Source organism: Heloderma suspectum, chromosome 4, assembly GCF_057233095.1.
Source record: "Heloderma suspectum isolate Gila_16-S chromosome 4, 16-S_ref, whole genome shotgun sequence".
NCBI classification, from domain to species: domain Eukaryota; kingdom Metazoa; phylum Chordata; class Lepidosauria; order Squamata; family Helodermatidae; genus Heloderma; species Heloderma suspectum.
Genome location: NC_139461.1, coordinates 83643832 through 83666513, shown reverse-complemented (window position 1 = coordinate 83666513; position 22682 = coordinate 83643832). Strand labels below are relative to the sequence as shown.

The window sequence follows — 22682 nt, the reverse complement described above, 5'->3', positions numbered from 1 at the left end:
GTCATGTGAAGGCTGGAATTTAGTCACACTAAAGTAGACTGAAGGCAAAAGGAGAAGGGGACGGCAGAGGATGAGATGGCTAGATAGCATCACCGATGCAATGAATATGAACCTGAGCACACTCCGGGAAAGTGCTCAGGACAGGAAGGCCTGGCGTGCTATGGTCCATGGGGTCACGAAGAGTCGGACACGACTGAACGACTGAACAACAAAGTATCACTTTATCAGTGGAGACTAAAACAAAACTGTAACATTTATTTATTTAGTTGCAATATTTATATACTTATATAAATTATATAATACTTATACTTATATATTTATATACAGAGATTTCAGAGCAGTGAACAACAAAATAATTTTTTTTTAGACATAGTAATGTTTAGAAGAGATCCATTGAAATCAATGGGACCTAAAGTTAGTCATGACTAACTTTTCCCATTGATTTCAGTGGCTCATATTAAAGTGTGAGTAAGTCTGGATACATCCCATTCTTTTTATGATTTCAATGGGACTCTGGTGTGTATGACTGTCTAGACTGCACATATGGTCACTTATTCTCCCTGAGTTTTCTAAATAAGATTTCTATAGTCCCCGATGGAATTTTCCCCCTTTTATGATCTGTGCACCTAATTAGTAAGAAAATAATCTATTCAGCATTCAGTCTGAATTTGGAAGTAAAAGGAAACCAACAGGGAAATTTGACTTACATTTGTGTTTATTTTAGAACAACACCCTATCTCAAATGCTATAGATGGTACTAATAACTGGTGGCAAAGTCCTAGCATTCAGAATGGAAGAGAATATCATTGGGTAACCATAACTCTAGATCTAAGACAGGTAAGTAACAATAGCAGTATAAACATATGTAGTTTTAATGTGTGATATGATGACAGTATTTATAGTTGTCTGTGATTGCTAAGGACTATGGCAGGGGAAGTAAAAGAAGAACTTCCTAGGTAGAAAGTGGGGGCTGCGTGTTTCAGCCCAAAATTACTGCTTGTCTCTCTTACACTAGCACTTCTAAAGTAGAGCAAGATTAGCCAAGATCTTTGTATTTCTAGTTGTCTGAACATTTGGTCAGGTGGATTCACCCAATAACACTGTCAAAACTACAGATTATATCTAATGGGTTGTATCCAATGTTAGTCTATTAAACTTCCAATCATTTCAGTGAGTTTACTCTAAGTAAGACTAACATTGGATACTACCCATAGCATACATCTTAAATGTTCATCTTCCTATACTTTGGCTTGCTAGAGGTGAGCAAGAACTCTAGGTGTATATGTAGAACAAAGTGGATATATAAAATGTACAGTGGATCAATGCAAAGCAAGATCATGCCTGCCCATAGTCCAGCCTTGCTCTCATATGTTTGGTGTGATGTGCAACTGGTGCATATTCCTGTAGCAGGCCCAGTAATGCATGATAGTTATTTTAAAAAGGAATAAAGATGGGCATTATCAGGTCTATATGTCTTGGTCTCTGTATGCATTGAAATAAATGGGGGTTGTACAGCAGCCATGATTTTTGAGGTACACCCAAATAAAATTCTTGCATTGTTAGCTGAAGAATTCTCTCCCCGCCACCCTGCGCCGATAAAGTACCCTTTCCAAGTGCAAGAAATATTTGTTAAATGAGTTCTTTGTAACTGTTAATATAAACTGGAACATTTACTCTGATGGTTCAATTCTAACTACGCTAAAGTTGAGAAATTATTATTCAAGAGTGAAGAAAGTTTTGAAAAAGCCCCCATAGCCGTTGGTACTATGCCAGAACTGCAAACTGTAACAAGAGGGAGGTCATGCTGATCCCATAGTATTCTGTACAAGGGAGGTGTTAAAAGCCCTGCTTCTTGAAATGGCACTGCTGCATCACACAGGGACTGTTACTGAGGTACTGCTATACAAGTGCAAGGGCGGGGGATCTAGTTAACTTCATTTCACATCAGTGCATAGCACCAGCAATTTGTGCACTCTAAGAGACCAATCCTATGGGCGTCTAGGCCAAGTGACAGAGTGGGGAGGGGGGGCTCAGATCCCGAAGCAGTTTGTCCATCCCACTGACTTCTTGCTGGTCGGTTGGGAGGAGTGATGGAGGCTGTTTTTTCCTCCCTGTCTTCCATTTTTCATTAGATAATTTGCTCATTCTTCTGGCGGTGGATCCAGTGGCTGCGCAACTTCTCCCTGGCCATTGGCCTGCCCCCAACACAGCCGTTTTCTCCCTTCCCGAAGTTGGAGTTCCAGCTTTGGGAAAGGGAGCCACCACAGAGCTTTCTGTGGCAGCTGGGAGGGGCTGGGGTGGAGTTGGGGCTGGAGGAGATCTGCAGTCAGATCTTCTTTGTTTCCGGCCTTGGAGGGGGAGATCTGCTGCATCATATGACTCCTCAGCTGGTGTCTAGGCGCTACACGATTGCGCTCTGAATTCGTAATTTCATGATGCTATATTCATTGTTTGCGATTTCTGCTGGAAATACTATCATTATAATAATGTTCAGAATTTGTACTTGGGTTGCAGATAATCTTACAGGGCCTATAGATGTCTTAAATCCACATGAATCACTTTTTTTTGGTAAAGACAGGTTATAGCTAGAAATGACTTCCAGCAGTTATAGCATACTGGTATGGATCTCTTTAGATGTTTTGTGGTTAAACCTTGGCTGTTAGAACAAGTTTTTCTAGTAATTATATTGAATTCTCCTACAATACTTAGAAGATTTTTTTTGGTGAATTTACTGATGAAGCTGACCATTTTTTGCCTCAGTGTGTATTTTTTTAATTAATCTTTCTAAATTAAATTGAATTTTTGGAACATCAAGATTCTTCTTTCCATACATTCAGCCTGAAGGAGAGATTTTTAACGTGGGGGGTTTCTCCATGACAACGGAAGGAGAAGTGAATGGAGGATTATCTGGATTTTTTCAAGGGATCGGCTTTTGTGTGCTTTGGTCCCCACAGGGCTCCATGAGTGAGTGCACTGCACCAGTATAAGTCACTTCATAGAACATACTTCCTGGTGGGGTGGAGTGAACATCATCTGATTGGCAGGGGCTGCTTAACCAATAAGAGAGGCTTTCCCCCCAATCCAGGCTCTCCACCTTTTCTCCTTTAATAAAATCACTCTCCTCCCCACCGCATTACTTCCTTAAAGCAACAGTCATTACAAGAACAGAGTGTTCTTTCTGCCTTGAACCTGCCAAAGCTTGAACAATTTCTTCTCTCTCCCTCTCCCACCACATTACTTCCTTCCTTAAAGCAACAAAGAACACACCGTTCTCCCTGCTGTGTTGCGATCAATCAAAGCTTCAAAGCTTTGATATTAAGGCTCCTAAATGCATTATTTTAATTCATGGGAATGTTAGTAACTTTGGGAGTGTGTGTTTCAGAAAGAAGTCTCGTTGACCACAATGGGAGTTACTCCTGAGTAGATGCTAATTGGGTTGTGCTGGGAAACACAGGGATAGGAAACGCCCTTTGACCGGGGTCGCAGTGAAAGGCACACCCCTAGGCAGGGCTAGCATGTTCCAAGTAAATGTGACGGTTGGGGTACACAACAACTATACCACAGAGAACCAGACTTAAGGAAAAGAATCAGACTTTAAGCAGTCTCAGGAAATCCGGTTTTTCCATGATAAGCTCCAGGGTGGCTGCTGGATGGCCACAACATCATGTATCTCTCATGACATCCAAACGCAGCCAGCTCGGAGTAAATCACTCATGGAGACCCCCCCCCCCCAGTTTCCAATGGCTCATTTATTGTGCAGCATTCTGTATCCCATCATGCACATCAAAACATTTTGCATGTACATGATGCTTTGTTTTAAAGAATTTCTGACTTTTCATTGCATATCTGGTTCTTAACAAGGTTCTTAACCAGATGTTTACCGTTTTAATGAAATTATTGAATGCTGAGTTTAAAATTGGTGGGGCTCCGAACTAGAAAGTAGAATTTGACATTGGGATGGCTTTTTCTTCTAATAATAGGCTGTGAAATGTGAACGAAAAGAATTTCAGTTGTAAATAAGATAATAAAAAAAAACCTTGAGAAATAATCTTAGATGTTCTTAAAACACTTGAGACCTGGCTTTGGAGTTTCTCAGAAAAACCATTATGTTCAAAACACATTTCATAGGCTAGTACCAAGTGTTGCTGTTTTCATCACATTTCTTTTAGGTCTTTCAAGTTGCCTATGTCATCATCAAAGCTGCTAATGCTCCCCGACCTGGAAACTGGATTTTGGAACGTTCTGTGGATGGCACTGAATTCAGGCCCTGGCAATACTATGCAATTAGTGACACAGAGTGCCTTACCAGATATAATGTAACACCAAGGCTTGGGCCTCCTACATATAAGAGAGATGATGAAATGATCTGCACTTCCTATTATTCTAGGCTAGTCCCACTTGAACATGGAGAGGTAGGTTTTCTTTTTGTCCTGTGCATATTATCTTGGGCACAGAGGTGCTAGAATTACTGTGGTATTACTTAGTTTGTTAAAAATTGGCCTGTTCAAATGCTAGTCCTATCTCCACTTCTTCTAGATTTTATCTAGAATTTGAAGCAGTTGCAGTGGATTTTATTTCTGAGGATCAGAATCTTCCCAGTTTTTTCATCACTTTCTGCAAGTAGGGGGAAGAGAATGTTTAAGGCCCACAGTTAATTTCACTCCAAGTAGAATCCCAGAGATGAAATAGCATCTGAAGAGGCTTATTTAGGTAGCTTATTTTTGTTTTTGATACTGCAATGTACAAAATCTTTGTACTTTTTAACATAACCAGAGTGGCTGCTTACTGAAAGTTTCTGATAGTTTACTTTAACTAGGTTCTGATGGTGTGTTTTTTTTTTAAGCCTTTTCTTAAAGAACACCTGCACCTAGGACAAAACATTAAAAATGTTGGATTAAAAAACGTAAATTGCTCTGTGCAGCTTGAGCTCTAAAACAGGCCTTGGCGTTGTTTCAAGGAGAGCACATAATTAAAAGAGCTATGCATTGGTGGGTCAACAGTTGATTGTTCATTCTTTTAAGCAGCTCTGTTCATAGTAGTTCTATAGTGCAGAGCAGAGAGGCAGACCAGTATTGTAAGGAAATGGTGCACTGAAAGTTGCGGTTTATATGAATGTCTGCCTTTATGTGCTACCAAATAGAATTCTTATCTCATAAAAATAGCTACTAAGAGAAGAATCCCAAATACCTTTTTTAGAATGAAAGATGTCTGAGTTCTGAATGTGTTTGGGATCAAAGTGATATCAACATTACATTACAGCATTGCAGTTTGTATATATTAAATTAACACTTTAGGCTCAATTTGCATATAGAAACAATTAAAATGGGATTTTTAATGTAATGTACAATATTTGTCTCACAAACATCATCTGAAATTAACTTGGGTGCATTAGTTCAGCTATCTGGATGTTTAATAGCATTATCTGTGTCTCCTGAGCTGAAGGGGATGAAATCTATTCAAGCCTAAGAGCCAAATTACATGTTATGCTAATCATGTAGCGTGAATCCAAGGTTTGCCTTGTATTTTCTTGTTTAAATGTGTGTGGCCCTGAATCGGATTGGTACCATGGTGGGCAAGGAAGAGAGGGTTAAACCTTTCTTCCCCATACCCATCTTTCTCTGAAATTCCACCTCCCTGTGGAGGAGTGGGGTGAAAAAAAGTCTCCGTTATAAGCATATTATTTTCTCTAATGACGTGAGTCTTTATCTCTGTCTCTTCTTAGATCCACACATCACTGATCAATGGTAGACCTAGTGCTGATGACCCTTCACCAACATTATTGGAGTTTACTTCTGCGCGATACATCCGTCTTCGAATGCAGCGTATAAGAACCCTTAATGCTGACCTCATGACCCTTAGCCACCATGATCCTAAAGATGTTGATCCTATCGTTACTAGAAGGGTAAGCAGATAATGCTTACCTGTTGATTTTAACCTAGCATCTGTATGAGGCATTGGGCCGGCTCACTCATTGGGCAGAGTGAGTCAGCTGCCTCAGGCAGAAAATGCTGAGACAAGGAGAGACAATGAGATGTTAGTTGTATGTGCCACGTGGCCTGTGCTGCACCCCCTAAGCTAGCCTACTTCCCTGAGGTGTGGTGGATCTCCCTAGTGGGGGAGGGGCGCGAGACTGACAGGCTCCACCCCAACCTACACTGACAATCCTATCAGTGTTGAAGTAAGGTTCAGCTGACAATTTGGTTGGCTTCTGTATGTGGAATGGGACATGGGGAGCGCTCTTTGTCCTTCACAGGCAGTAAAACATCTTGGGGCAGCACTGATGGGATATGAATTATTTCTGTCTTGCTGAAGGTTTGAAACCTTACTCTATTTTTTTTAGGGTAAATGATACCCAACTCAGATATTTGTTCTCTAACATAGAAAGGTCACCTTAAGGAGATTTTTGCCTGACATTTTCTCATAGAGTATATATTGTTTGAATGCATCCTGATATGAGGGTGGGTTAAGATAAATCTCTTCACGTGTTAAAAGCATGGGTGAGGGAGTCATGGGGCCCACATTGGCTTGCCCCATCTACTGTCACATTTGTGGCCATGAATTTGGCGACTGTGAGACCCAAGGGGTCTACCAATGTATGTGCATAGAGCTCCTCCAAGCAGAGGGAATCCTGGACCAATCTGATCCTGACTTATTATTCTGGTTAATTAACTGACATTAAACCATAGTTCCCAATTTCAGACTTAATGGGAAATGGTAGTTTAAAAGAAATCAGGATCTCCATATTGCAAGTGGAGGAATAGAAGAGTGAGCGAAGTATGCACCGCACTGACATCCCCAGCTCATAAAGCATGGCTTGTGTAGCTGAGAATGTATATCCAAACTGGGCCTAGATGTAGAATACCTTTGTATATATACATATGGTATTTTTCTGTATTCTAGATATTCCATGATACATTTTGAAGAGTTCTTAGTTGGAGATATTATATAAGCATAATTACTTTAAAGATGCATTAATAAACTTATTTGGGGAGGGGGGGAAATTGTTATGATTACTACATCAAAACTATTATTTGAAACCTCTAATCAATGTAACATGTACAAATGTAACTTAGTTTAACAGAAGACATAAACTACATTCAAAGGCATGGCTTACCTCATCCTTGAGAGAATAAAGACATGCCAGGACTAAATTTGCTAAGCAATTCTCACTAATTATTAGTTTAACCTGACTTAACTCTTCTGACGATAGCTAAAATTAATGTTATCTGTTCTCAGGAAAAATCAGTGGACAAGTTGGTCTCATGAACTTCTTTGGTAGTTACATATATATACCTGAGGTCAGGATTTAGTTATGAGTTGAACATATAAGTTATGCTTCAGGCTTTGAATCATTCATATATCCCTGCAGAGTTTTATTTTACTTGTAGTGGTTTATTGGATCTAGCATAAGAATTGTAATGCTGGCAAGCAGAGAATCTGACACGCCCCCGCCCCCGCCCCAAGATGATAAAAGTAAGTGTGCTGCCCTGGGGTGTGTATATGGGTGTATGTTCATGTGAAGATCTTCATATAAGTTTGCAGATCTCTTCAAATAAATCCTCACTGAAGGTAGCAACAGTTGTAGAACTGTTTATCTTTTAAAAACAAAACAAAACTGGAATGTTGGCATTTTGTGTTTCTAATATTAAAAGTCAGCTAACTTTATACATCAAATTTTGCTCTATTTAGTATTACTATTCAATAAAGGACATCTCTGTTGGAGGTATGTGCATTTGCTATGGCCATGCTCGAAGTTGTCCTTTGGATAAAGTCACCAAGGTATGTTTATTCCCCACCCACCCATATTTGCCTTTTTTAGTAAAGTTTCCCTCCCCCAAATATATCAGTCTCAAGAGCACAACTTTCTGAATGCTACTAAAAGATTGTAAATAAATAAATAAATAAATCCGTGGTTCATTACTCTAATAGTGAAATGGTAAATGCCTGTGACATCTCCCCTTGCCTCTAGTCCTTTCAGCTATACTGAAAACGTGCTTATTAGTATAGCACAGTTTAAAAGACTGATAAGTCAGTGTATCCTTATTGGCACAAATGCTTGGGAGCCGAAGTAAGGCTTAGAGGATTGGGACTAGACTTCCAGGGGATCTTTTTAGGATCGAGTCGGAACTATGAGAAGATGCCATTTCAGGATGTGTATACCCTATTCAAATAAATATTTTACTCTTGCTTTTCTGGAAATCTTCCTTGCTCACTCTTTCAGCTATTTGTACACACAAACACACACTTAAGCATTCATATACAGATAAACCTTCATGCATAAACGCAGAGATGTGTATTCACGACAAGCACAAGAAATTTGTAAATAGTATACATCCACACGGTCCTGTATAAACATGCATGAAATCTGACTGACCAAAACCTCTTAGAGGTTTTCTCCATCTCCTCTATTATCACTACTACTACTATTATTAAATAAAAAGCTATCACGGTGGTGTGCAACAAGCCTGCTAAACAGCCATTAAAGTGGTGTACAACAATTTAAAACGATAAAACCTTGCAACAATAAAAGCAAGAACATTAAAAACAATAAAAACATACTTATCATGGCTGTGTGCACACCAACATTATTATTGTATTTTTGTCTGTTTCGCTTTAGCACCCTGCTAATCTGGAAATAATATTCCTATGTTTCCCTTATACATATGTTTTTACACAGGAAAAATAATGGTGAAACAAAACAGAGACTGATATCATTGTTGTGCACATAGTGCCCCTTGTGTGAATATCAACTGCACATCACACAATCTGGGGGAGACTCCATTGCAGGCAGGCCCAGATAAACTAGTGGGAAGGGCAGAAGCAAAAGTACCCTCCCCAAGTTGGTAACGATGCAGGTCAACACATCATGGCTACATCCATATAGGAGTTCATATTTGCATCTTGTAGAGCTAACACTCTGCCTGGGTCCTTTGACTATACATTAGTAATTTTCTAGAGCTGTGGCTGCTGCCTTTGTATTTTAAGAGAGTTTTTCCTTCTCTCTTCTCCCTTCACTTCACTTCTTTTCCCAACTCCCCTCCTCCCTACCACTATTCACTCTGTTGAGCTGTTTGTCAGCTAGCTCCCTGAGCTATTTGCTGCTATCTTTGGATTCCTTGGAATCCTGCTCCTCTTCCCAAATGGATTTTTATATTATGGCAAGGTCCTACATGAACTTCTCATTTGCATAAGAGGCAGTCCAGCCCTAAATATTTAAGAGATACTTGAGGTATTTTAACAGCTCAGGTAAAGAAACAGTTTGATGTCACGGCAACTGGTAATAGAGCTATGTTATAATTTGTTTTCATTTAGAAACTACACTGCCAGTGTGAACACAATACTTGTGGTGAGAGCTGTAATGAGTGTTGCCCTGGCTACCATCAGGCACTGTGGAGGCCAGGAACCATTTCTGCTGGCAACAAATGTGAAAGTACGTAGCACTAAAATTACAGTTCTGTAAATGTTTGCCTTTATGGTGATTAAGTATGCAATCCAATCCAGCCACTAGAATGCCAAACCAGGTGAAACTGTCTTCCTGGTATTTCTAATTTTAGTATGACTGAGGTGTTAGATCTGGACCAGGCTTGTAAAACTTGGAGATGAAGTCTGCAGACCTGCCATTAATTCTCTGACGCATAAACTACCAGTCTGTCACTATATCATTTTTTAAACTTACCGACCATGTGTGATTGTGAGTGGCACTTGTTTTTAAATAGAATTTTTTTGAAATAATTGTAATTGATCTCAGGGGCTCTGATTTAGTGTCTCCCATTGAACACATTGGAGAGCCCCACTATGCACACGCGATTAAATGCATGACAGGCTATCTTGTTTTCTGATGTGAGTTAGATACTGCGCATAGCATACATTATTTATTTTTACAGAAGAGTCTATACACATAGACTCATAGAGCTGGAAGGTCACCTAGTGAAATGCAGGAAATCATCTCATAGAGCTGGAAGGTCACCTAGTGAAATGCAGGAAATCATCATTGTTCCATCATCTATGTGACAGCCCTTCAGATATTTGAAGATAGTCTGTTATCCAGGCTAAACGTACCCAGCTCTTCAACTTTTCCTCATAGGACATTGTTTTCAGGCCCCTCACCACTTTTGTTGCCCTCCTCTGGACATGCTCCAGTATGGAAGGCTTAGAATTATGGCTTAGAATTGCATATGTTATGGTTAAAAATTTATTGAATTCTTTTTTTCATGCTTATTGTTATAACATTAACTTTAGCAAGAATAATCTAATGGAGGTTTAATATCTTTAGCCTGTGCTGCAGAAATATTCTCCAGACTATTAAATTAAATGCCTGGTTCCTTGTAGTTAATTGGATGCATATTCTAAAATGTAGACTATTACATAACATTAGCAACCTAATTTTCTTTATGCATTATCTGTTTATAAGTAAAAAGAGCTAGAGCCTTTTGACTTACAGGAAGTGTGGAAAGCAAAAAAAAGGTCAGAATATTATTAGTGATTATGTACTTTCATAAATGGTTGAATGTTTGAATCAGCATGAACTACAGAATATAGTTAAAAAGGATTATTCTATATGTGTTAGTGACTGCATGGACAAGGACAAGCCACATACAGTGTATTATAGTACTATATAGTATATTAGTTCAGGGTGTGTTCAGCATGGTTTGTTTTACTGTTCTACTTATTTAACTACTTCTATAAAACAAATGAAAATTGATTTATTTATTGATTTTTAGGATGTAACTGTCATAACAAAGCAGAAGATTGTTATTATGATCAGAATGTGGCAGATAAAAAAAAAAGTATAAACATCTATGGCCAGTTCAAAGGAGGTGGAGTCTGTATAAATTGTACACAATATACCACTGGAATAAACTGTGACATGTGTAGTGATGGATACTACAGGCCACATAAGGTAAGATGACTTTGTAGAATTGTGTTTCATTGCTTTGAACTATGCTGACCTATATTGTCTGTTGATTTTTGCTAATACCATGTGACTAAAAAACCATGAGTCATAATGAAAGGAAAGCTATCAGCAGAAAAATGCCAGAATATACTGAGGTTGTATTTCTGAAATAGGCCACCAGTTCTTTTTCCAACCATATTAAAAGGTTTTGTGTGAATCACACCCTTATATGTTATTGCAGCTGTTGGGTATATTATATAAACATGGCATTTTTCAAGGGGTCATCTATAGTGGTGAGTTGCTGGCTGACCTCAGGGTCTGCCCTTTACACCTCAGATCAGAGGGAAAACATTTCTGGATTGGTATGCTCAAGCAGTACATGCCTTTTAGGATCTATTTCACTCTGTCTATTTTTGTGAAAGCTCAGAACTATCTTCCAACCAGTATTCCTGTTCCAAAACTTCCCACAGCTATCAAAGCTATGAAAACTGGCTTGAATGCTACCCCATTCTCTCTTACCTCGCCTGCTCCTTCTCACAAAAACTAAATTAACCACATTTGTCTGTTGAGGTGAATGCCTTACTACTATATGAGATGCCATGTCATAACATCATCACTGTCAGATAGGAACAATTATGCATTTTCACCAGTAATTGACAATTATTGAGAATTACAATATTCACTTGTTTCAGGTGTCTCCCTATGACAATAATCCTTGCCTTCCCTGTGCATGTGATTTATTTGGGTCCTTTGGTTTTGACTGTGTAAAAGATGATGATCATGCTGACCCACAGCATGGTAAGTGATCATAAAATGCATTTTCTTTTAAAAACAACAACAGTTCAACCAGTGTTTCCAAAATCAGGAATTGTGTATGTGAGGAATCACTGAAAGCAAGGTCAAATTTAGATATGTTTTGACCCCAACTGTATATTACATAAATGCCATAGGACATTGTTACCACATGTCTTCAACTACACGACGTGTCTGATCGTACACATGGACCCAAACACCACCTGTTGGTATCTTTAAACAAAAGTTATAGCATGCTATGGCAGCAGTTGTGGCACCCAGGTGGATAAAAGATCAAGAGACAAGAAACCAGCATTTAAAATAGTCAGTATGATTTCTTGCAAAAATAGAAAGAATAATTACATGACCAATATTCAAATGGGACCATCAGTTGTTTTGTTAAATAATTTATTCTCTAAACCTCCACTTAGTGTACCTTCCTGGGCAAAAATGGAATTCCTAGAAGTCGAGTGCTAGGGAAATACTCCAAATAGCTGTGAGGCTGAGCCTTTTGGTAACAAAATGCAAGTAGTAGTGGAGATGGAAAACTGAAAGATAGTTTGTAATGTGATTAGATTATGAGATAAGATAAGAACCAGGTCGGAGAAAGTTGGGCCAACCAATTAGAACTTGATCACCACAATTTCCAATTGAATAAATAAGAACTGGGTTAACCACTGCCACAGAGGGGCTTATATAGATGGCTCCTAGACAGTCAAGGTTGAGAGGATCTGTAACATGGCAATGAAAAGTAGATCAAGCCTACCTTTTGCCAGGCTTCTTGCACAGGCTGACATTGTGGCACACCAGGTAAGGCTTCCATTGCCAGACCCTAAGGAGCTTGGTTCTAGAGCCAGAATCTAATATACATATGTATTTGTGTTACATATATCTTCCTCTCTCTGATGTTTTCATGCTCATTTTTCAAGGTATTCAGTCTGGTCAGTGTCATTGCAAGGAAGGTTATGCAGGAGAAAAATGTGATAGTTGTGCCTTTGGCTACAGAGGTTATCCAAACTGCATGCATTGTAACTGTAGCCTGGTTGGCAGCATTAATGATGATCCATGCACAGAGCCTTGCCTTTGTAAAGTAAGTGTACGATTGATTCTCATTTTGATTTATGTGAAATTTGAAGTGGGATTTGTAAATTAATTTAATAAGGAAAATGTCTTTTTGAATGGCAAAGATCATATCCTGCGTGTCGCAGTTAATTGGGGCTTAAGCATTAATCTCTCTAGATTTGTATTTAAATTAAGAGTCATGATAGATCTCACAAGTTCCAGGGAGGCATTGAAGGGCAAAGTGTGTGTGAGACCAAGTAAATGCAATTGTGGTTGGATAAGGGTGACTTAGAATAATATCAAACAATTCACTCAAGGACAACAGCATGTTTGACACTGAGGATGGAATGAAAATATTTGCTCTTCACTGTTACATAATTGTTGAAGAATAAAAACTAAAAACTTGCTCCCCCCACCCCCAATAGGAGCTGACATTGTTTGGATTCCACTAGGAATCTGCAAGCAACATGAAACTTCATTTTCCCAACCCTAAATTAAAGCATCTAGTTTTACTTGTATATGTCAAAATAAGAAATTGGTCAGATGGAGGTTGAAGCAAATAATGATACTGATTGGAATAGAATCTATGACCATCAAATACTAATGCTGTAGTCCTACACATATGGGAATAAGTTTTATTGAACTCAATGGGACTTATGTCTGTGTAGACTTGTCTGTACATTACCTGGTAAATGTGGCAGTTAGGGACTGATGTCATGGATTGCTCTTGTGTGGCTTGGGAAAATCTGTGATACATAATGTCCCCTTGCATTAGCATTGTGTTGATAAGTGCTAGCTGCAGATTTTGGAGGCAAGGCATCTTCAGTGGGCCTACCGTTCAGTGAGTCTACTTCCTCACTGCCATCAGTGCCAGCTGCTGCTCTTCCTCATCAGGCAGAAAGCCAATGAGTAAGCAGATAGTGCCATCTATTGCTCCTCCTCATCACCATCATAGTTGTCTGGGTCAGAATGAGAGACAAGCGAAAGTTGCAGTGGTGAAGAGGAGGAGCAGGTCTAGGAGGCTGCTTTCAACACCTTCTGTTGGGGTGCGTGCCCTAGGCAAATGCCCGACTATGGCAACCCTTGGTACCAGCCCTGATTAACATGTTTCTTGGTATTAGTGATACTGCTGTTCAACTGTACCGTTCATGTAACTCTGAACATTTCTAGCTGAAGAGATTTTAATATATATATGGCAGAGTAATATAGATAGGGCAGCATGGATTGTTAGTGTTCTACCATTATAAAAGGTCTATTCCTTATAAAATTGATGCCATTAATTCAGAAAATATAATTTTTGGTATACAAGCTGAGTACAAGCTGAGTAAATTTCAGGACAATCAGATGAAAAATGGCTTGGCTACAGCAGTTTTGAAATTGTGGCTGGAGAAATAAGCATGTGACATGGCCCCATTCAGTGAGCTTGATGACTTTCATGTCATTCTCTCCAAACAGAGTGAAAACATAATAGAGAAATGAGGAGGTGTTTTTTCAGCTAGGTGACCACTCCCTTATGGTGTCCTCTGCTTCAGTATTGCACCAGACCTACATAGGAAGGGTATTGGACCTGAAAGACCAAAGTATGGGTGCATGGAGTATAAGCTGTAAACAAACGTGACATGTTAAACCATAAAATGCTTTTGCTACTTACTTGTGGTGGAAGTTAAGGTGGGAGTCTAAGCTTAAAATGTCCATACTTCTTGGTTCATAATTAACTTTGGAAGTACTTTAACTCTTCTTTTGAACTGAAGGGTTGTTTGTTTGTTTGTTTAAATCCTGGGGTATCTTTTTCTTTCTTTTACAGCTTTCTGAAAAATATTCCACAATTACTTCTAATTTACAGTGTATGCTGGTTATTATTATGTTGACAGTAAAACAAATGTATGCTTTTCACAGGAAAATGTAGAAGGAGAAAACTGTGACCGCTGTAAACCAGGGTTCTACAATCTCCAAGAAAGAAATCCTCATGGTTGTACTGAATGTTTCTGTTTCGGCGTTTCTGATGTCTGTGAAAGCCTTCCATGGCCCATCAGTCAGGTATAATATGGCTAATGTTCCATGACCAAACACCTTATCAGTTTTCCTCAGGCAGGCCCATAAATGCACTTCATGTCTTCATTTCTGATAGGCATCCCACTTCAGTCTAACTTCACATAAATGCTTCCAATCCCATAATAAATGGTTCGATCAGTTTTAAGCATGTAATGGTGTAGCTGTGGTCCAGGCTGAGTTCAGAAGTTCTTTACAACATTAGCAAAAGTCCTAGGAAGCCTCATATGCCTCCCTTGGGTACATAACAGATGAGAGGAAATTAAGGAAGCTTCTTTTTACTTATTAGTGTCAGCAAGTTGTTTGTGAAATATTAGAAATAAAACCATATTTCCACCACTGATAAAGTAATTAGCTCTGTGTAAGTCTGCGTGGCCCAGATTCGGATCTTGACCGAGGCAATTTGGGATGGGAGGATTTAAGCTTCCTTTTCCCCATTTTTGTGATAAACTTCCACCCCCCCCCATGGATTTCAATGGAGACCTTTTTTTTCCTCTTTTGATCCCCCATTTTTAAAAAGCCCCCCTCTGAAATCACCATGGTCCTGATCTGAATTGGGGCCATGTGTGCTTACATGGAGGTATGTCAGCCAATCCTGCAGAGTGTTTAGTTTGGCCTTGAACTCTTGTGAGACCATGTGATGTTGCATGCTCTCGTAGGCATTCCGGAAGAGCTGCTGCACTGCAGAAGCCTCTCTGTAAAGTGTCTGGTGCAGCTACAAGTGCATGGAGCGTTTTTAAAGTAAAAAAAAGAAGAAGATTCCTCAGCCACCTCCTCCATTTAAAAATTTAAATGGAACCCTTAACCCCATCCCTAAGGGAAAAAAAAATTCAAAATTCTCACCTCCCCAGCTTCTTTCACCAGAGTGTTTGTCCCCACAAATTGCCAAAAATGGAAGAATCAAAGAATCCGACACAGCACTGGTTCCAGGAACCGTTGCTCAAGCGCTAGTTGAAGACTTTGTACAACAGAGTACCCAGAGCTCTGTCACAATATGTGAAGGGACTGCATTTCCATAAATGGGGTACATAATTCTCCATTGGAAAGCAGGCCCTAGCAGCTGGGGCACAAACTTGCTGTGACTTGAGGATTTAAAGTGACTGCTGGAAGTGCTTTCCAACAGGGAACTGTTTGTGCTTCAGCATTATGGCTTATTTCCAGCAGGGAACTGCACATACCACAGCCATTAGGGCTTCATACAATATTATATGATACATGTTACATGCAAAAGAATAAATAAATGAATAAAACACCTGACAACCTTTTAAACAATGCAACCATTCATGTTACGCTCACTTCAAGCAAGAAGATGCTCACTGTAAGCAAAGGGCAGTATCCAGTGCTGCCTCTCCATAAGTGGGGCCCACTACCGCTTCCATTCCACAAGCAGCCAGCCGTGCTGATTCCGTTGCACAAGTGGCACCCACCATTTCACAATGGAGATTTAGCACTTCCGGGGGCAAGCCCCGAAATGAGCAGAAATGCTCATTTCTGGAGCAGGACAGGTCGGTGGAGCTCCCTTATGCAAGCTTTGCTGACCTGCCTGTTCCAGAATGACCATTTTTGTTCATTTTGGGTTGACCATGGAAGTGCTAAATCTCCATTGCGCAAGCAGTGGGTACTGCTCGTACAATGGAATTGGCAGGGATGGCTGCTTGCAGCCAGTCACCATTGGATACTGCCCAAAGATATGCAAGAATAGAAAAGGAGACAGTTCACTGCACAACTATGCAGTGTGTTAAGATATCCTTTCTACACATTTCCCTTCTTTTCCACAGAAGCCGAAGTCCCACTTTAAGGTGTTAGGTGAAAATTATTTTTTACTATTCTCCTGAGGCCTGAAAACTACTTGCATAGGGTAGCTGTATAATCCAGGTGATCCACTTGGTTGCCAGACATTACCATTAAAACATGGAATCCTGGCCACTTGGAAGCAGTTAGTCTGAGGGAGACCTATTGTGATGGCGATATGTGTATTGGGCCTTAGTGAAATTTTAACATATGCTCTTGACTGGGACAGTTGTACACATTTTCTGTGATACACTTTTTCTCTACTGTCTTTGGGAGATAATAGTGTCCTGTGCTTCCACTTCACTTCAATATTTAATTAATGTTCTATAACTCTGTGCAGTATTATGCAGAATAAAATGTGATATTTTCAACATGCAGTTGTGTATAAATTAACTTTTTTGGTGAGTTAAATAATATTTGATAGTGTTTCACTTTTTCTTTTCCTTAAGATATCTTCTATGGCTGGATGGTTGGTGACTGCTCCATATACCTCAAAAACCATACAACCTCAACAAGGCCAGTTTGATGGACCACATCAAATAAGTATTAACAATAATGCAGCTGCAAAAACACTAAAGTCTCCTTATTACTGGTCTGCACCTAAGCCATACCTTGGAAATAAAGTAAGCATCATAGGAAAAATAGGTTGACTTTTATTTCAACCCTTTCATATTGTATCAACAGTTTAATCCTCTACAGTCCTCTTCGTCGCATATTTACTGGAAAATGAATATGACATAGGTTTATCAAAAGATGTATGTAGCTTTTTCTGGGAATCCTTTTTAAATCAGAAGCATTAAAGTTGTCTCTGGATGATTTCTCTCCTACCCCCACCCCTGAAATTGCTGGTACAGGACAGAAATTATGGTGCAATGGATGTGGAGCAAAATAAATGTACAGTTCATAGGGAGGGAGTCCCTCCAAATTAAAACTTACTGGATGGAAATTTTTAGGATTATTTATGTTTTTAACAGGTTATGTGTTACCCATCATCACAGACTTTTTACTGTTGAGATGTATTCAGAGAACTATCTCAAGTTAAGATTTACATTTTGTTCGATACTTATTTGTGGAAAGAGCTAATGCACCAGAGGTTAGGAATTGATTACTGAAAATTTGGGATCTAGTGGTAATGGGAAAAAAAGATTTAACATGTTAAATTAAGAGAGGTTAGAATTCCAAGTGGTATTTTTCAAGAAAATTGTATTCATTTTTATGATTTTGAAAAATGCATAGTCAGCTAGACATATGGATTTAATAATAGTGGATATAGAAAAGTTGTTTTGTATATAATGTTTCTCTTGTGGTTTATTTTTCTTTGTGTCTAATCTACCGTTTGGATGTATGTTATGCATAAGTTCTTAATAAGAAAAAAACTTGCTGGTGCTAGAAGTTATAATCTGAAAATTATTGTTAGTTTATTGCATGTGAGTTTTACCGAATAAGCAAACCTTTTAAAATGTTTGGGTTTTTTTTATATATACTTCCAGCTCACTTCCTTTGGTGGTTATTTGAAGTATACTGTGTTCTATGACATTCCCATGGACAGTACAGACAGTGATTTAGTGTCTAATGTGGATGTCATTATTCAGGTAATTTAAGTTTATGTGAATTAACATGATTGGTTTAGATCCAAATATGATGAATGTGCAAAGCTATTCTGAACACTCATATAGCAAGGTGGGGAAGAGCGTTGCTGATCTTTTCCTTCATGTAATGGTGCACTAGAGGGTCCCATGACCTTTTGGAGATAGCTGTTTATGAGGTTGGAAAGCACATCTATACATGCAGCCCCTTGGCTCTTGGCCTTTGGCTTCATTTTCCTTTTAAATTTAATGTCATCAATGACATATTTGTATTGCTTTGCATTTTGTATACCTAATTCAAAGACTCTTAGGGTGCAATCCTATGCATGTTTATACAGAAAAAAAGTTATACATCTCCCAGAATGCTGGGAGTTTTAGGACTTTTTTTCTGTCTAAATATGCATAGGATTGCACTCTTAGGATTGCACACATCCCCTTCACATAGGATTGCACACATCCCCTTCATGGATCACTGCCTTGTTGTGGCGAAGGGGCTTGCGTAACTCAGTGAAGCCATAAGCTATGCCATGCAGGGCCACCCAAGACGGACAGGTCATGGCAGAGAGTTCTGACAAAATGTGGTCCACTGGAGAAGGACATGGCAACCCACTCCAGTATTCTTGCCAAGAAAACCCCATGGAACGTTTCACAAGGCTAAAAGAGATGACGCCGGAAGATGAGCCCCTCAGGTCAGAAGGTGTCCAATATACTACTGGGGAAGAGCAGAGGGTATTTCCGAGTAGCGCCAGAAAGAGTGAAGCGGCTGGGCCAAAGCCGAAAGGACACTCAGCTCTGGATGTGTCTGGTGGTGAAAAGAAAATCCGATGCTGTAAAGAACAATATTGTTTAGGAACTTGGAATGTCAGATCAATGAATCAGGGTAAGCTGGAGGTGGTCAAACATGAGATGGCAAGATTGAACATCGACATCTTGGGAATCAGTGAACTAAAATGGACCAGCATGGGCGAATTTAATTCAGGTGACCATCATATCTACTATTGTGGACAAGAATCCCTTAGAAGAAATGGAGTAGCACTCATAGTCAACAAAAGGGTGGGAAAAGCAGTACTGGGGTACAATCTTAAAAATGATAGAATGATCTCAGTACGAATCCAAGGCAAACCATTCAACATCACAGTAATTCAAGTCTACTCCCCAACCACTGATGCCGAAGAAGCTGAAGTTGATCGGTTCTATGAAGACCTACAACACCTTCTAGAACTAACACCAAAAAAAGATGTCCTTTTCATCATAGGGGATTGGAATGCTAAAGTAGGAAGTCAAGAAATCACCGGGATAACAGGCAGGCATGGCCTTGGTGTACAAAATGAAGCAGGACAAAAGCTAATAGAGTTTTGCCAAGAGAACACGCTGATCATAGCAAACACTCTTTTCCAACAGCACAAGAGACGACTCTACACATGGACATCACCAGATGGTCAATATCGAAATCAGATTGATTATGTACTTTGCAGCCAAAGATGGAGAAGCTCTATACAGTCATTAAAAACAAGACCTGGAGCTGACTGTGGCTCAGATCATGAGTTGCTTCTTGCAAAATTTCGGCGTAAATTGAAGAACGTAGGGAAAACCACTAAACCATTCAGGTATGACCTCAATCATATCCCTGATGAATATACAGTGGAGGTGAGGAATAGATTTCAGGGATTAGACCTGATAGACAGAGTGCCTGAGGAACTATGGACGGAGGTCCGTAACATTGTTCAGGAGGCAGCAACGAAATCCATCCCAAAGAAAAAGAAATGCAAGAAAGCCAAGTGGCTGTCTGAGGAGGCTTTACAAGTAGCTGAGGAAAGAAGGGAAGCGAAAAGCAAGGGAGAAAGGGGAAGATATATCCAACTGAATGCAGAGTTCCAGAGAATAGCAAGGAGAGACAAGAAGGCCTTCTTAAATGAACAATGCAAAGAAATCGAGGAAAACAACAGAATGGGAAAGACTAGAGATCTCTTCAAGAAAATCGGAGATACCAAGGGAATGTTTTGTGCAAAGATGGGCATGATAAAGGACAAAGAAGGCAGGGACCTAACAGAAGCAGATGAAATTAAGAAGAGGTGGCAAGAATACACAGAAGAACTCTACAGGAAAGATCTGAATGTCCCTGATAGCCATGATAGTGCGGTCACTGAACTTGAGCCGGACATCCTCGAGAGTGAAGTCAAGTGGGCCTTAGGAAGCATTACTAACAACAAAGCTAGTGGAGATGACAGTATTCCAGCTGAGCTATTTAAAATCCTAAAAGATGATGCTGTGAAAGTGCTGCACTCAATATGCCAACAAATTTGGAACACTCAACAATGGCCGCAAGACTGGAAAAGGTCAGTTTACATTCCAATTCCAAAGAAGGGCAATGCCAAAGAGTGTTCAAACTACCACACAATTGCGCTCATTTCACATGCCAGCAAGGTGATGCTCAAAATCCTACAAGCTAGGCTTCAGCAGTATGCAAACCGAGAACTACCGGAAGTACAAGCTGGATTTCGAAGAGGCAGAGGAACTAGAGATGAAATCGCCAACATTCGCTGCATCATGGAGAAAGCAAGAGAATTCCAGAAAAACGTCTATTTCTGCTTCATTGACTACGCTAAAGCCTTTGATTGTGTGGATCACAACAAACTGTGGCAAATTCTTAAAGTGATGGGAGTACCAGACCACCTTACCCGTCTCCTGAGAAACCTGTACGGGGGTCAAGAAGCAACAGTAAGAACCAGACATGGAACAACCGAGTGGTTCAAAATTGGGAAAGGAGTACGACAAGGCTGCATATTGTCACCCTGCTTATTTAACTTATATGCAGAGTACATCATGAGAAATGCTGGGTTGGATGAATCAGAGGTCGGAATTAAGATTGCTGGGAGAATTATCAACAACCTCGGATATGCAGACGATACCACCCTAATGGCAGAAAGCGAAGAGGATCTCAAGAGCCTCCTATTGAGGGTGAAAGAGGAGAGTGCAAAAGCTGATTTGAAACTCAACATTAAAAAAACTAAGATCATGGCATCTGGCCCCATCACTTCCTGGCATATAGAAGGGGAAGAAATGGAAGCAGTGACAGATTTTATTTTCTTGGGCTCCAAGATCACCGCAGACGGTGACTGTAGCCATGAAATTAAAAGACGCTTGCTCCTTGGGAGGAAAGCTATGGCAAACCTAGACAGCATAGTAAGAAGCAGAGACATCACCTTGCCGACAAAGGTCCGTCTAATCAAAGCTATGGTTTTCCCAGTAGTAATGTATGGCTGTGAGAGCTGGACTATAAGGAAGGCTGAGCGCCGAAGAATTGATGCTTTCGAACTGTGGTGCTGGAGAAGACTCTTACGAGTCCCCTGGACTGCAAGGAGGTCAAATCAGTCCATCCTAAAGGAAATCAACCCTGAGTGCTCATTGGAAGGACAGATACTGAAGCTGAAGCTCCAATATTTTGGCCACCTAATGCGAAGAGAAAACTCCCTGGAAAAGACCCTGATGCTGGGAAAGACTGAAGGCAAAAGGAGAAGGGGACGGCAGAGGATGAGATGGCTAGATAGCATCACCGATGCAATGAATATGAACTTGAGCACACTCTGGGAGAGAGCGCAGGACAGGAAGGCCTGGCGTGCTATAGTCCATGGGGTCATGAAGAGTCGGACACGACTGAACAACAACAGCACTCTTAAGCTATGAATCGGAAAGGTGCCTCTGACATGCATGTACTGGGTGGCCATGTTAAACAAACCATTTAACAAACCATGTTAAATCCTTCTGTAATAGTGGGATAATAATACTGAGCTTGCAGGATAGTTGCAAAGATTTCGACAATATAAGTTATGTGAAGCACTTTGAACACTCCAAAAACACTATATAAATGGTTCTTGTTACCTTCTCTCTCTCAGGATTGACTTATTACTGATTTCAGACACACCATTATCATGGATGCTCATTTTTATACCCACAGTCCTATTTTGGTCTATAAGAATTAAACAATCAGTTTCAATTTAACGGTGTTTTCAGGCTTCCAAAACTTGGGTAAGATTACAAAGATTGCTTTAAATCCTGCAAGTATAACCCTCCCATTGATCTAACATCCATTGGGAGCAAATTGGTACTTTTGGGCTGCAGTCCTATACCTGTTACCTGGGAGTAAGCCCCATTGAACTCAGTGGGACTAACTTCTCAGAAAACATTGGCCCTGTTCAGATGCACATTGGGCAAGAGTGGTTAAGGTAATCATGGTGCAGGATGGTTAGTACTAACCACTGCAAGAGCCTCTGCTATACATGCAGATAACCACAGACTGCAGCAAGGTTAGCCTAACTACTCACTAACTGCCATGGTTATGGCTAAATTCCACAGTCCTCCAGACAGGCCACCATGCATCCCAGCAGCCTCAGTGGAGGAAGCTGCTGCGCGTGGCCATTTTGGGGCCTCAGTGGAGGAAGCTGCTGCGCGTGGCCATTTTGGGGCCTCAGTGGAGGAAGCTGCTGCTCGTGGCCATTTTGGGGCCTCAG

At 40.1% G+C, this 22682-nt stretch overlaps 1 protein-coding gene across 1 annotated transcript in view; it reads left to right on the top strand.

Annotated features, from left to right (window-relative positions):
- The window catches only part of LAMA1 (laminin subunit alpha 1), a 132783-nt gene that overhangs the window by 24103 nt on the left and 85998 nt on the right, over positions 1-22682 (top strand). The window contains exons 3-13 of the mRNA XM_084849819.1: positions 725-837; positions 4170-4412; positions 5723-5902; positions 7690-7779; positions 9313-9430; positions 10722-10900; positions 11587-11692; positions 12616-12776; positions 14645-14785; positions 17038-17211; positions 18079-18180. Of these exons, the coding sequence (XP_084705945.1) occupies positions 725-837; positions 4170-4412; positions 5723-5902; positions 7690-7779; positions 9313-9430; positions 10722-10900; positions 11587-11692; positions 12616-12776; positions 14645-14785; positions 17038-17211; positions 18079-18180 (1607 nt within the window). The remainder of the gene's footprint in view (positions 1-724; positions 838-4169; positions 4413-5722; positions 5903-7689; positions 7780-9312; positions 9431-10721; positions 10901-11586; positions 11693-12615; positions 12777-14644; positions 14786-17037; positions 17212-18078; positions 18181-22682) is intronic.